The sequence below is a fragment of the Hypanus sabinus genome, chromosome X1, assembly GCF_030144855.1.
Source record: "Hypanus sabinus isolate sHypSab1 chromosome X1, sHypSab1.hap1, whole genome shotgun sequence".
NCBI classification, from domain to species: Eukaryota; Metazoa; Chordata; class Chondrichthyes; order Myliobatiformes; family Dasyatidae; genus Hypanus; species Hypanus sabinus.
Window position 1 is genome coordinate 34,388,145 of NC_082738.1, and position 13,476 is coordinate 34,401,620.

Below are 13,476 nucleotides of genomic sequence, written 5' to 3' on the forward strand. Positions count from 1 at the left end.
TTGGATCTTCAGAGATGTTGAGACCCAAGAACCTGAAACTGCTGGTCCCTTGGAGGACAGGTGTATGTTCCCTCGCCTTCTCATTCCTGAAGTCAAGTCAATTCCTTGGTCTTACTGATGTTGAGAGCAGGGTAGTGGTTGCAACACCACTCAAACAGCTGATTTATTTTGCACCTCTATGCTTTGTCGTCACCATCTGAAATTCTGCCAGCAACAGTTGTGTTGAGGGCATATTTATAGATGTTAGAATTATCTAGCCACACAGTCACGGGTGTAGAGAGAGTAGAGCAGCAGGCCAAGCATGCATCCTTGATGTGCCAGTGTTGATAATCAGCAAGGAGGGGATACTATTTCCGATCCGCACTGATTGGTCTCCTGGTGAGGAAGTGAAGGATCCAGTTGCAGTGGGATGTACAGAGGCCTATTATGTGTTGTAACTCCAGAAACTAATTGGAAGAAAAATATGGGAGTTGGGATAATTGTCTACTTAGTTTTTCTTTTCCTTTTTTAGTGACACATTCACTTATGACGTGATGGTGCAATGATATATGCCATTTACATATTTATTACATATAAACCACAATGAATTGTGTTAGCAACAAAGGGTGCTTAATCAAACAATATATTTACAAGATTAATCAATTATTACTGAAATATTGAATACACTACAAGGCCCAGGTTTTGGAGCTTATTGGTTAGTACTGAGGATATGATGGTGTTGAATGCTGAGCTGTAATCAATAAACAGCAGTCTGACGTAGGTATTGCTTACGCAGGTGTTGATTCTAGCCATGACTAACCTTTCAAAGAACCTCATCACAGTAGATGTGAGTGTCACTAGGTGATGGTTGTTGAGTCAGTGAACCAGAAGCATCCAGTTTGCCAGATGTGGATCCATTGAGATTTCCAAACAATCAGACAGTAGATTATCAGATTTTTACTGTAATGCTCCAGTCTCTCAGTTACTTCCCTCTAAAGTGACCCAGCAAGCTACTTGGTTGTAACAAACTTTTAAAAATGTTCAATATTACCTTTGTTGGAGCAACAAGAGATTGTGAATAAATCCTGAACTTGCACTGATGTCCAGATCCTGACTCTGACTTCACAAAACTATTCATTTTGGTGGGACTATTATTCTAAGCATTTTCCAACCACCTACTACTGTCAATATATAAAAGAGCATGCCTTGTAAATCTCTTGTAACATTCTCTCCTCCCCCCCCACTTCTTGCCTTGTGCCTATACCCTCTCTATCTACCCTATCTATGTACTCCTATCAAGCTGTTCCCCCACCGCTGATGTTCCAGAGTAAACAGCCCAAGTTTGTGTAATCTCTCCTGGCTATTTTACTCACACCCAGACAGCATCTTGGTGGACCTCTTTTGCGGCCTCTGAAAAGCCTCCACATCCTTCGTCCAGTGTGCTGGTCAGAGTTGCACATGGTTGGATAAATTACAGCTGTATAAAACAATTTCCGTGGATTTGGATAAATGTTACAAGGGAAAAATGTACAGGACTCTGGGGAAAGAGCAGGACAGAGGGCATTGGAGAGATGACCAATGGGTGGCTTTCTTATAAGATTGTTCCATGGTGAAACTTCAGCTAAAATGACAAAATATGCCATTGTTCAGCGGTTTGAAGGGGCGTTCCATTCTGTTTTCAGTTTTGTGTTATGTTTTCCTTGGATTGTTTAGGGGTTCAAGAAAACTATGCAGATTGTTGCATTACATGGGCAAAGTTTTCAAAGGTAGGTGTCTCTAATTTACCTCTGAACTGTTTATACCCAAACTTGCCAATGCCAGCACTCCAGACTCAGCAATTAAAGCAAGTAATATTCAATTTCTTCACTTTTCTGGACCTTTACAATAACAACTCATCAGCCCATCTCTATTCTTGATAGGGTTTTTAATTGATTATTATCTTAATTTCAACAAAGGACCATGAGACATAAAAGCAAGAAGTATGTTGCACTGTTCAATAAGATCACCTTTCACCTCAGAACACTCCAGGATTAACCCAACATTCCTTTATTCTCTTGACATATAAAAGTCAAATCAATTTTGATCTTGAATATACTCAGCATCTGAGCTTCCACAACCCTTGACTTACGGACTTCTGATAAACCTTTGGGATAGACCTTTTGGGTATTGACCGCTGGACTAGCTGATGACGGGATCCCAAACTCTAGGCTTACTGACTCACCAGCCCTCATATCTCCTTGTATGGACATCTGATCCCAGCACCCACTGGCTTGGGACAGCCCAAGCTTCTAAACAAAAATAAAAAAATTAGCTATACTACTATTACTAGGAAAAAAACCTAATAATTCTACAGGTGATTGCATAAAGATTATAAGCAAACATAGGAAAGTTAAGCTACAAGAAAAGTAACAATTCTACACCCCACTCCAACACCATGTATACTATTTACTATGTGAACCTAGTATGAGGTTCATTGCATCTTTGTGTACATGACCAATAAACTAAAGTCTTTATTTTGAAATAGCCACTAGTTCTTGATACCCCAGCCTAAAGAGCAGTAAGCATTGGTTTGGGCAGACTGTATAGAACAGTACAGAACAGCTCAGGAACAGCCCACAATGTTGCTCAAAGTTCAAAATAAGTTTATTATCTTAAGTAAATGTATGTCACCATATACAACCCTCCAATATGCTGTTTCATCACCACCTTTGATTTGACTATTGACAATGGTGTTGTCAGCAAACTTGAATATGGCATTGGAGCTGTCGGCAAGTGAGGAAATTGAGGATCAAATTGCACAAGGAGATACTGAGCCTAGGTTTTGGTTTTATTAATTAGTTTTGAGGGGATGATAGTTAAAAGTAAATTTATTATCAAAGTACATGTGTGTCACCATAGGCAACCCTGAAATTTTTTTTGCACGCATACTCAATAAATCCATAATAGAATAATAACCATAATAGAATCAATGAAAGACTGCACCAACTGGGTGTTCAATCAGTGTGCAAAACACAACAAACTGTGCAAATATAAAAGGAAAGAAAGAATGATAATAAATGTAATAAATATTGAATACACAAGTTGAAGAGCCCTTGAAAGCTCCCTCGGTTCCTTGGCTGCTCATGTGTAGTGAATGCTTGCAGAAGTGTTACCAAATAAAACTTGACACTGAAATGCTTATTGGGGCTGGTGACTCTGGGGTGGTCAAGGGCACAGCACCTCAAAGGAGTGGGGTGGAGAAGTTTTGGGATGGAGTTCAGAGCTCAAGGCCATGGTATGTGGAAGCGCAGCAGCCAGTAGCAGAACAATTAAATTTGGTGATTTATGAGCAGGGGTGTGTAGTATGCTGTGTATAACATTGCCCCATTCACAGTCAAATAGACAATACAAATGAATGGCATCCGGATAGTTCTGTCATCAAACCTGAGAATAAAATTGTCAGAGCAATGGGGTAAAGAAGGAAGAGTTGGGCTCATTAGACAGCACTTTCAAAAAGCTGCTACAGGCACAGAGGACCAAATGATCAGTTATTGCATTAAGAACGTAATGGAGTAGAAACAGTCCACACATCTCCGCCTGGCTGATCTGATTGTTGACCTTGGCCCATTTTCCTGTCTGATTCAGGTGACCCTCAATTCCCCAAAAGTCCGAAATCTTCAGACTGGAATATATTCAATGACCAAGTCAGCACAGCTCTTTGGAGCAGAGAATTCCAAGTCTCACCACGAACAAAGATTAGAAAGGTTTCTTTGTCTCTGTCCCAAGTTTCAGGATAATGGAGACCTCCCCCACCCCAAGACCTAGATTTCCACACCAGTGGAAGCATTCACTAAGTTTGTATAAAATTGGTCGGTGCAGTAGTGGTTAGCGCAACCCCTTACAGCGCCAGCTGGGGTTCAAATTCCGCCATTGTCCATGAGGAGTTTGTGCATTCTTCCCTGTGACTGTGTGGGTTTCCTCCCACAGTCCATAGACTTGTGGGTAGGGTTAGCGAGTTGTGGACGTAGAAATATGGTGACATTTGTGAGCTACGCAGTACAGTTCTTGTTGATTTGATGTAAAATAGCATATTTCAGTGTTTGGATGTACATGTGACAAATAATTATATAAATTAATGTTGTATACTGTATCATTCTATGGTTTTATTCTTAGCATTTTAAACACTTTTTGATGTCTTCCATCATAGGAGAATTTACCAAATCAGAACTTCTCCTTCTGGCTCTGGTTGCAAGGGATCCTGGACCTTATTAAGAAATGCCTGGAGGATATTTGGAACGATGGGTAATATTCACTCCCAGTATAGTGTTCTCATAACTTTGATATTTACGATGTCTTTTACTTCAAAGCATTAAAATAGGTTTATATGCCTGTGGTTGATGAGCTGAAGTGGTCTTGTAACTTAACACCGGCTAGGGGACTGCTATATTTTAGGCAGCTTGGGGAATAGATAATTTGTGCCTTTAGGCAAGACATTTTGATCTGCTGCACTGATGTTGTGAATTGGACTGGTGCGAAGTTGAAACACTGGTTTAGATTGGTCATCCAGGTGTAAAGGCAGCTAGAACTTAATAACATTTCTTGCCTGTGGTGGGGCAGATGGGTGGCCAGTGAAGCCAGCAAGAAGTAGGTTAACATGTTTGTGAAGAAGCCCAGCAGAAGCTCTTGAGTGCCTCCTGTATCAGCTGATTTTGACAATTTGCAAAACATGGGGGAGATACCAGGGGTATGGAGGGCTATGGCCCAGGTGTGGGTCATTGGGTCTAGGCAGAATAATAGTTCAGCACAGACTAGATGGGCCAAAGGGCCTGTTTCTGTGCTGTAATACTCTATCAGATGGTAAAAAGGAGTTCAGTAATGCCTGGTAGCTTGGTTACAGTCAAATACTGAATGCTCCTTCAGAGGAATGGTTCAAAGTAAGTTTGTTATCAAAATAGAAAACTCTTTATCTTCCAGGTGTTTACAGAAAAAAATTACAATTTTTTTTTACAAAAAAACTATACAAAAACATCTGAAGACTGATAAAACAACTAATGTGTAAAAGAAGACAAACTGCAAATAAAAATAATGATGAGACATGAGTTGTAAGGAGTCTTTGAAAGTGAGTCTCTGGGTCTTAGAATCAGTTCAGAGTAACAGTGAATAGAATTACCACGCCAGGACAGAGGTTTGATGGTTGTAAGGTAATAACTGTTTCTGAATCTGGCTGTGTCCATCACTTTTTGTAGCCTGCTTTCTGTAGGATTTGAAAGCTATTCAAATCCTAGGTTTCCAGGCATGTGGATAACCTGATTGTTCTGTGTGAAGGGAATCGCGGGAATGGGACGGTGCAGGAAAACGGCAAAGAGGGAAGTATCAGCCCTGTTCATGAGTAGCTGAGCAGGGAAAAGGAAGCCAAATAGCCGTCCACTGCTTTACTTATGGTAATATGCTATCTTGCCTATTGAGTAGTTTTGAATTGGACTGAGGTTTTAAAGGGAGACGCTTGTTGTTGAGTAGGTCCACGGTCCTGTTCTCTTGAGTGTTACTGCAGATTCAGCTTTCTAGACAAAATCCACCAAAGGAAAGAACGGTGCTGTCAAAGTACTTAACAATGCTTCAGTGTGTTGGCTTGTGGTTCAGGCTTAAAATAACTCACTTAGTTAAGTGGAAAATAATCCATATATTTCATTATACTGACTGGGCAGTTTTGATCAGGTAATTTTATTTGCAAAGCGGCAAGATGTATGACATCATAATTGGTCACCTCCATCCTGCCCAGAACTCTGAGAAGTCTGTTCTGAAGTAGCTGATACCAGTTTGTATATTTTGTCTTCCAGGAACATTATTGGGTTTTTGAGTAAGAAGAGAGAGCGCAGTTTATTGAAACACAAGCCGACAGGCACTTTCCTGCTTCGCTTCAGCGAGAGCTGCAGGGACGGCGGTATCACCTTCTCATGGGTGGAGCATTTACCCAATGGTAAATAATATCAAAACGTCTTGCAATTTTCGGTTTACCAATGGCGGATAATAGTCGTTTATCCCCCTCAGCTCGACGGATGATTGCATTTGTTACATTAATGGCTAGAAGATCTATTTTATTGAATTGGAAAGAAATTAATCCTCCAACTATATTTCAGTGGTTTTCTCAAACTATCTCTTGTTTGAGCTTAGAAAAAATTAGAAGTGTTGTCTTTGATCCTTCAGTTAAATTTGAAGAAACTTGGAGACCATTTATTCAACATTTTCATATGAGTTAAACTGTCTTTTCCTAAACCTCACTTTTATTGTCCTTAATTATTTGGATGGAGGTTCGGAGTTATTGGCACTACTATATATATCTGGCATTATGCAATGGCCCATGTTGGTTAGTGTTTTTTCTCTTTTTTTGGGGGGGTTATTTTTTTACTTCCTTTGTTCGTAATTACTATGAGTTTGGGAGGTTATATATGGATTATCATCTATTTGAATGTTTATTTAAACTATTAACTAAGTACTCTCAAGCTCTCTGTATTCATGTTTCATTTATGTTTGTTTAAAAATTAATAAAAAGATTTAAAAAGAAAAGCAAGAAAACTTCAGGGAGTGGGACAAGGAGAGTCCTTGTCTCTTGAGGTAAATGAGGGAGGGCTGTTTCTTTTGAGGTCATCATTTCACATCAGATTTATCTGGTGTCATGTCTTCGAAAGAAAAGGCTTGTTTTAAAATTAAAAGACAAGCAATTAGGGCTTTGAGGTTTATGTAGGTCATAGTTCCATCTTTATCCATGTCTATTCAACATCACTCTAGAAGCCTATTCCCCATTGTACAAGTTCAATGTTAGTATGACATTCTCTAGTTGGCAGACAATTATGTGTTTGTACACTTTACCCATAGAATAATTTGGCTGTCTCCCAGCATGCTAAATGCAGCAATCAAACTGGAAAGCTTCTCGATTTACCAAACAGACTGAACTGCTGGATCAGAAAAGGCAAAAGGTGGAGGTGTGTGTTTCATGATGAACTCTCGTTGGTGCTCCAATGTGGTGGTTTTGTCAAACCAGTGTCCCCCTGACCTTGAACACCTAACAGTCAAATGCCATCCATTCTATTTACCTAGGGAGTTCTCCTCCATAATCCTGAATGCGGTTTATATACCACCAGAGGCCAAGGAGTATCAAGTGCTTGTGATACTACATGATGCTGTTTCCAAACAAGAAACAGTCCATCCAGATGCATTTCAAATTATAGTGGGCACTTCAACTATGCTTGTTGGAAGAAAACTATTAGCATATAACCTGAAGCACCAGAGGTCCCAACACACAAGGCCACTGTTATACTAAGATAAGGCATGCCTACTGTTCCTTGCCCAAATCACATTTCAGTAAATCAGATCGCTTGACTGGCTTTCTACCTGCATACAGGCAGAGGTTAAACAGAAAATTGCCAAAGATTAGAACAACAAAGGTTGTCGCAGGAGGCAGAGGAGTGGCTATAGGTTTCCTTCTAGTCAGTGGACTGGGCCAAGTTCAAGAACTTGTCTGTGGATCTGAATAAGTACAGAATGGTTGTCACAGACTTTATTAAAGCAGTTGTAGACGAGTGTGGCTCCACAAAATCATTTGGTCTTAAGACCATAAGACATAGGAGTAGAATTGGGCCATTCAGCCCATCGAGTCTGCTCTGCCATTCTATCATGGCTGAACCTAGATCCCACTCAACCCCATACACCTTCCTTCTTGCCATATCCTTTGATGCCCTGACCGATCAAGAAGCGATCAACTTCTCCCTTAAATATACGCTCAGACTTGACCTCCACCGCAGTCTGTGGCAGACTATTCCACAGATTCACCACTCTCTGACTTCTTAAAAACAAATCCTCCTTGAGTCTATTCTAAAGATTCATCCCTCAATTTTGAGGCTGTGCCCTCTCGTTCTGGATACCCCCACCATAGGAAACATCTTCTCCACATCCACCCTATCTAGTCCTTTCAACATTCAGTAGGTTTCATTGAGAACCCCCACATTCTTCTAAATTCCAGTGAGTACAGGCCCAAAGCTGCAAATGCTCCTCGTGTGTTAACCCCTTCATTTCCAGAATCATCCTTGTGAACCTCCTCTGAACTGTCTCCAGTGACAACACATCCTTTCTGAGATACGGGGCCCAAAACTGTTGACAATACTCCAAGTGCAGCCTGACTAGTGTCCTATAAAGACTCAGCATTATCTCCTTGCTTTTATATTCTATTCCCCTTGAAATAAATGCCAACATTGCATTTGCTGCCTTTACCACAGACTCAGCCTTTGAATTAACCTCCTGGGAGTTTTGCACGAGGACTCCCAAGTCCCTCTGCACCTCTGATGGTTGAATTTTCTCCACATTTAGATAACAGTCCACACTGTTGTTCCATTTACAGAAATGCAGAATTGTACATTTCCCAACACTATTCCATCTGCTACTTTTTTGCCCATTCTTCCAATTTGTCTTAAGTCCTGCTGCAACCACATTGTTTCTCAACACTACCTACTCTGCCACCTATCTTTGTATCATCTGCAGACTCTGCCATAAAGCCATCAATTCCATTATCTAAATCATTGACAAACAATGTGAAAAGTAGCAGTCCCAATACTGACCCCTGAGGAACACCACTAGTCACTGGCATCCAACCAGAAAAGGCCCCCTTTATTACCACTCGCTGCCCCCTGCCTGTCAGTCATTCCTCTATCCATGCCAGTATTTTTCCTGTAGTGCCATAGGATTTTATCTTGCTAAGCAGCCTCATGTGAGGCACTTTATCAAACGCCTTCTGAAAATCCGAGTAAATGACCTCCACTGCCTGGCCTTTGTCCACCCTGCTGGACAGCTATGACAGGACTTGAATACAATCATTTCTTGAGCAACATGAGAGACAACAGGGCTTCGCTTCCAGATGAGCTCAATGTCTTCTATGCTCGCTTTGACTGTCAAAATATTGAGGAACCATCGTGAACTCCCACAGCCCCCAATTATCTTGTGATTTCAGATTCTGAGGGCAACGTGCAAGCATCCTTCAGGAGTGTGAACCCTTGAGAAGCATCTAGTCTTGATGGGATATCTGTACTGATCACCTGGTTGGAGTGTTCACTGAGATCTTTAACCTCTAGCTTCTGCAGACTGATGTACCCACCTGCTTCACGCAGGCTTCAATTATACCAGTGCCCAAGAAGAAAATGGTAACCTGCCTCAATGACTATCATCCAGTAGCACTTAGATCCACAGTGATGGTGTTTTGAGAGATCGGTGATGAAGCATATCAACTCTTGCCTGAGAAGCAACTTGGATTTGTTCCAGTTTGCCTACTGGAGCAATAGCTCCATAGTAGATGCCATCTCATTGGCTCTTTCCTCAACCCTAGAGCATCTAAACAGCAAAGATGCATACATCAGGATGTTCTTTATTGATTACAGCTTGGCATTCAATACAGTCGTCCCCTCCAAACTAATCAGTAAGTTCCAAGACCCTAGCCTCAGTGCCCCCTTGTGCAATTGGATCCTGGATTTCCTCACTTGCAGACCACAGTCAGTTTGGATTGACGACAACATCTCCTCCATGATCTCCATCAGCACAGTTTCACCACAAGGCTGTGTGCTTAGCCCCCTGCTCTACTCGCTTTACACTTACAACTGTGTGGCTAAGCACAGCTCCAATGCCATATTTAAGTTTGGGGACAACATCACTGTCGGAGGCTGAATCAAAGGTGGTGATGAATCAGCATACAGGAGGAAGACTGAAAATCTGGCTGAGGGGTGTCATAACAACAACCTGTCACTCAATGTCAGGAAGACCTAGCTCCTGATTATTGACTCTATGGGGAGGAAACCAGAAGTCTGTGATCCAGTCCTCATCGGAGGATCAGAGTCGTAGAGGGTCAGCAACTTTAAATTCCTCAGCGTTATCATTTCAGAGGATCTGTCCTGGGCCCAGCACACAGGTGCAATTACGAAGAAAGCATGACAACGCCTCTCTTAGGAATTTGCGGAGACTCAGCATGACATCTAAAACTTTGATAAACTTCTATAGATGTGTGGTGGTGACTGGCTGCATCACAGCCTGGTATGGAAACACCAATGCCCTTGAACAGAAATTTCTACACGAAGGAGTGGATGCAGCCCAGTCTGTCATGGGTAAAGCACTCCCAACCATTGTACACGTATACATGAAATGCTGTCGCAGGAAAGCTGTATCTATCATTGAGGATCCCTACCATCTAGGATGTACTCTTTTCTTGCTGCTGCCATCAAGAAGGTGGTTGATGCACCATCAGTAACTCACTCTGAGACGTAAAGGGGAGATATCGGCTTTTATTGACTGGAAGAAGGAACCAGCAGTGAGTGACCATCATACTACATCCTGGAGACTGAGGCCGAGCATCAGACCTCAATCGCCTTTATACCGGGGCCTGTGGGAGGAGCCACAGGAGCAGTCAGCAGGGGGCGTGTCCAGACAGGCACATGTAGTTCACCACAGTGGTACAGGAGTCTCACAACCCACGCCACCAGGTTCAGCAACAGTTATTACCCCTTAAACATCAGGCTCCTGAACCAAAGGGGATAACCTCACTCGTCTTTACTTGCCCTATCAGTGAAATGTTTCCACAACGTATGGACTTGTTTTCAAGGACTCTTCATCTTCTCAATATTTATTGTTACTTCTTTATTTTTAGTGTTTCTTTTTGTATTTGTGCATTTGTCTTCTGCACTCTGGCTGAACGCCCAAGTTGGGCAGTCTTTCACTGATTCTATTTATGGTTATTATTCTATAGATTTATTGAGTATTCCCACGAGTATTTCTGCTGCTGCCTTTAAGGAGCTTGTACCTTCTCCCCATGACTGCATGGGTTTCCTCTGGGTGCTCCAGTTTCCTCCTACATTCCAAAGATGTACCAGTTGGTAGGTCAGTTGGTCATTGTAAGTTGCCCCATGATTAGGCTAGGATCGAATCAGGATTGCTGAACGGTAGGTAGGGCCCATTCCATGCTGTATCTCAATGAATAAATGAATCTCAGGGTTGTATATGGTGACATACATGTACTTTGATAAATTTACTTTGAACATCTTATCCCAGTGTTGATAAACACTCTGCTATTCAATTACAGTGATACAACTTTTTTTTAAAAAAAAACTACAAATAGCTTGTTAGATGTTCCTTAGCCCCACTAATTATATCCCCACTATCAGTTAACTCTATTTGGAGAATTGAGGTGAAGATTGGGTGAACTTTTAATAATCCTTTCTATTCCATCTGTGAAGCACAGTTAGAACTTATGGTGTGCAGGTACCCATTGTACTGAGGTAGATCTAATTTAAATTTCACATTGGCTTAGCTTTTATTATACTTGATTATATGATGATTATATAGATTGTGATGAATTACATGGAAGCAGCGTACAAAACAGTTGAGTGAGTCAATGAGATTAATTTACATCCTGAGTCCTGCAGATGTTCTTTTTATCTTAATTGCTTTAGTGTGTCACTACTGCCCTTTATTGGCTGTTGTTACTATGGTTACTGCTTTGCAATTTTTTTTGTTCCTTTCATTTTGCTGTCCTAATGTTACTACTCCTCTCCATGTTCTGTGGTCAGTGGTCTAATAGACTCCTTGGTCTATTCTTTTCATTCTGTCCCAGGGTGTCAAAGCTGTAGCATTCTTCCCTGCTTCCATTTTTTAAAATCGATTTGCCTTTATTTATTTATTTTCTCTTCTCCCCTCCCTTTCCTACATCTCACCTATAACATCCCCTTCCAACTTTTTCTCAGTTTACTTCTTGCCCCTCGTAATCTAACCACCTTCACCCTGAGGCCTTACATAATGAACTTTACTGATACTAATCACTCTGTTCCTTATCTATTGTATTTGCATTTATCAATTTTGAAATCAATAAATACAATGAGCAATTTGTAGTGTAATATCTGTCAGATAATAAAACAGGCAGTAACTCAGGTTCTCTCATAAATGGCTCCTGTCTCACTGAAGATTCCAACATTGTCTTGATAGAATTACATTTATATTTACTGTTTATTATTATTTTATGTTTGCTTTTTGTCAAATTGTGCAAAACCTCTTCCTGGGTTTGTTTTCCTGAAGCACTTCTCCTGAGAAGATGGCCCATGGCCACGATTCTTGCATCCTTTTTCCTTTCCTGAACCTGAAGGATGTACTTGTACTGTGGGAAGTGCGGTGAAGGTTCACCAGATTGATTACTGGAATGTGGAGTGGAGTTTGCTATTGGATGAAAGCTTGGACAGTCAAGGACTGTGCTTGCTGGAGTTCACAAGAATGAGCTGTGATCTAATGGTCTTGATGTGGGGAGAATCATTCCCTGGCTGAGGAGTCTACAATCTGGGGAATAACCAGTCTTGGAATAAGGGGTAGGTTGTTCAGGGCAGAGAGATCTGGAGATCTTCATCCCGAGGGTGGGGAATTTTGGAGTTCTTTATGCAGGAGGTTCGGTCACTGAGTGAGATCAATAGATTTGTAGAAGTTGAGGGATTTTACAAGTTGTTCAGGTTTAAAGAAAATGGTGAAATGGCCTAATCTTGCTCCTACTTCTTGTGGTCTTATGTGGTTCATGCAACTTCTGAAACCATTTTTGTTCTGCTTGTTAATGCAGAGGTCTATTCTATATCTTTTGCAGGGGAATCCAAGATTCGATCTGTTCAACCATACACTAAGGCACACCTGAATAACATTTCTCTATCTGAAATTGTTCGATTTTACAAAGTAATAGCAGATGAGAATGTCCCTGAGCACCCTCTGCTGTATCTGTACCCAAATATTCCCAAGGATGAGGCATTTGGGAAATATTATCTGGAGCCTGAAGCAGGTTCAGGTATGTTGGTTCATGAGCAACAATAGTTTTGATACCATAATCAAATGAAACCATAGCAAAGACTATTTTGATTGTCTGAAACATAATATTTTTAAAAACTGTCACGTACCTCGTGACCGGGTTACCGAACCAGCAGAAATGGAATACACCTTGGAGTCTGGTATTACTGTAACTAATAGTGTTTATTAGTAAACTAAGTAATACAGTACTATAAAATGCAAATATATATAAAACAGGTTAGCAATGATATATACGGAAGTGTGAAAATAGGAATCAAGAACCAAGCTTTTTCAAAGTCTAGGGTAAATGGATAGTCTTACGATAGTGAAGAGTTCAGTTCAGTTTAGGTCGAGGTAGTTGCTGGTGTACCATTGGGGGGAGAGAGAGCGAGAGGTGATGCTGTTGCCGTTGATCTTCCCGTTGTCTTCCCGTTGCGGTCACCGACTGTGACTATGACTGTTCTTCAGGCAAGGGTGGACACACAAACAAGCCCTCCACCGGTCTGCCTTCACACACTGTGAGCCTCTGATCGACTCCCCCTGAATCGATCCTCCAAACTCCCACCTTCACATGGGTGCACTATGCTCTTTCAGTGTCCCGTGGTGTGTCTGCCTGTGTCTTAGCAGACCTGCTTTTTATCATCACTTGCTGGACACCGGCTGTCCCATCAAACC

General features: G+C 41.3%; 1 protein-coding gene across 8 annotated transcripts in view; it reads left to right on the forward strand.

Annotated features, from left to right (window-relative positions):
- Positions 1-13,476, forward strand: part of LOC132384801 (signal transducer and activator of transcription 1-like) — a 94,310-nt gene that overhangs the window by 67,386 nt on the left and 13,448 nt on the right. For all 8 annotated transcript variants that reach the window (XM_059956316.1, XM_059956322.1, XM_059956321.1 and 5 more), the window contains 4 exons: positions 1,693-1,745; positions 4,166-4,260; positions 5,796-5,935; positions 12,608-12,802. In XM_059956316.1, coding sequence (XP_059812299.1) covers positions 1,693-1,745; positions 4,166-4,260; positions 5,796-5,935; positions 12,608-12,802 — 483 coding nt within the window. The remainder of the gene's footprint in view (positions 1-1,692; positions 1,746-4,165; positions 4,261-5,795; positions 5,936-12,607; positions 12,803-13,476) is intronic.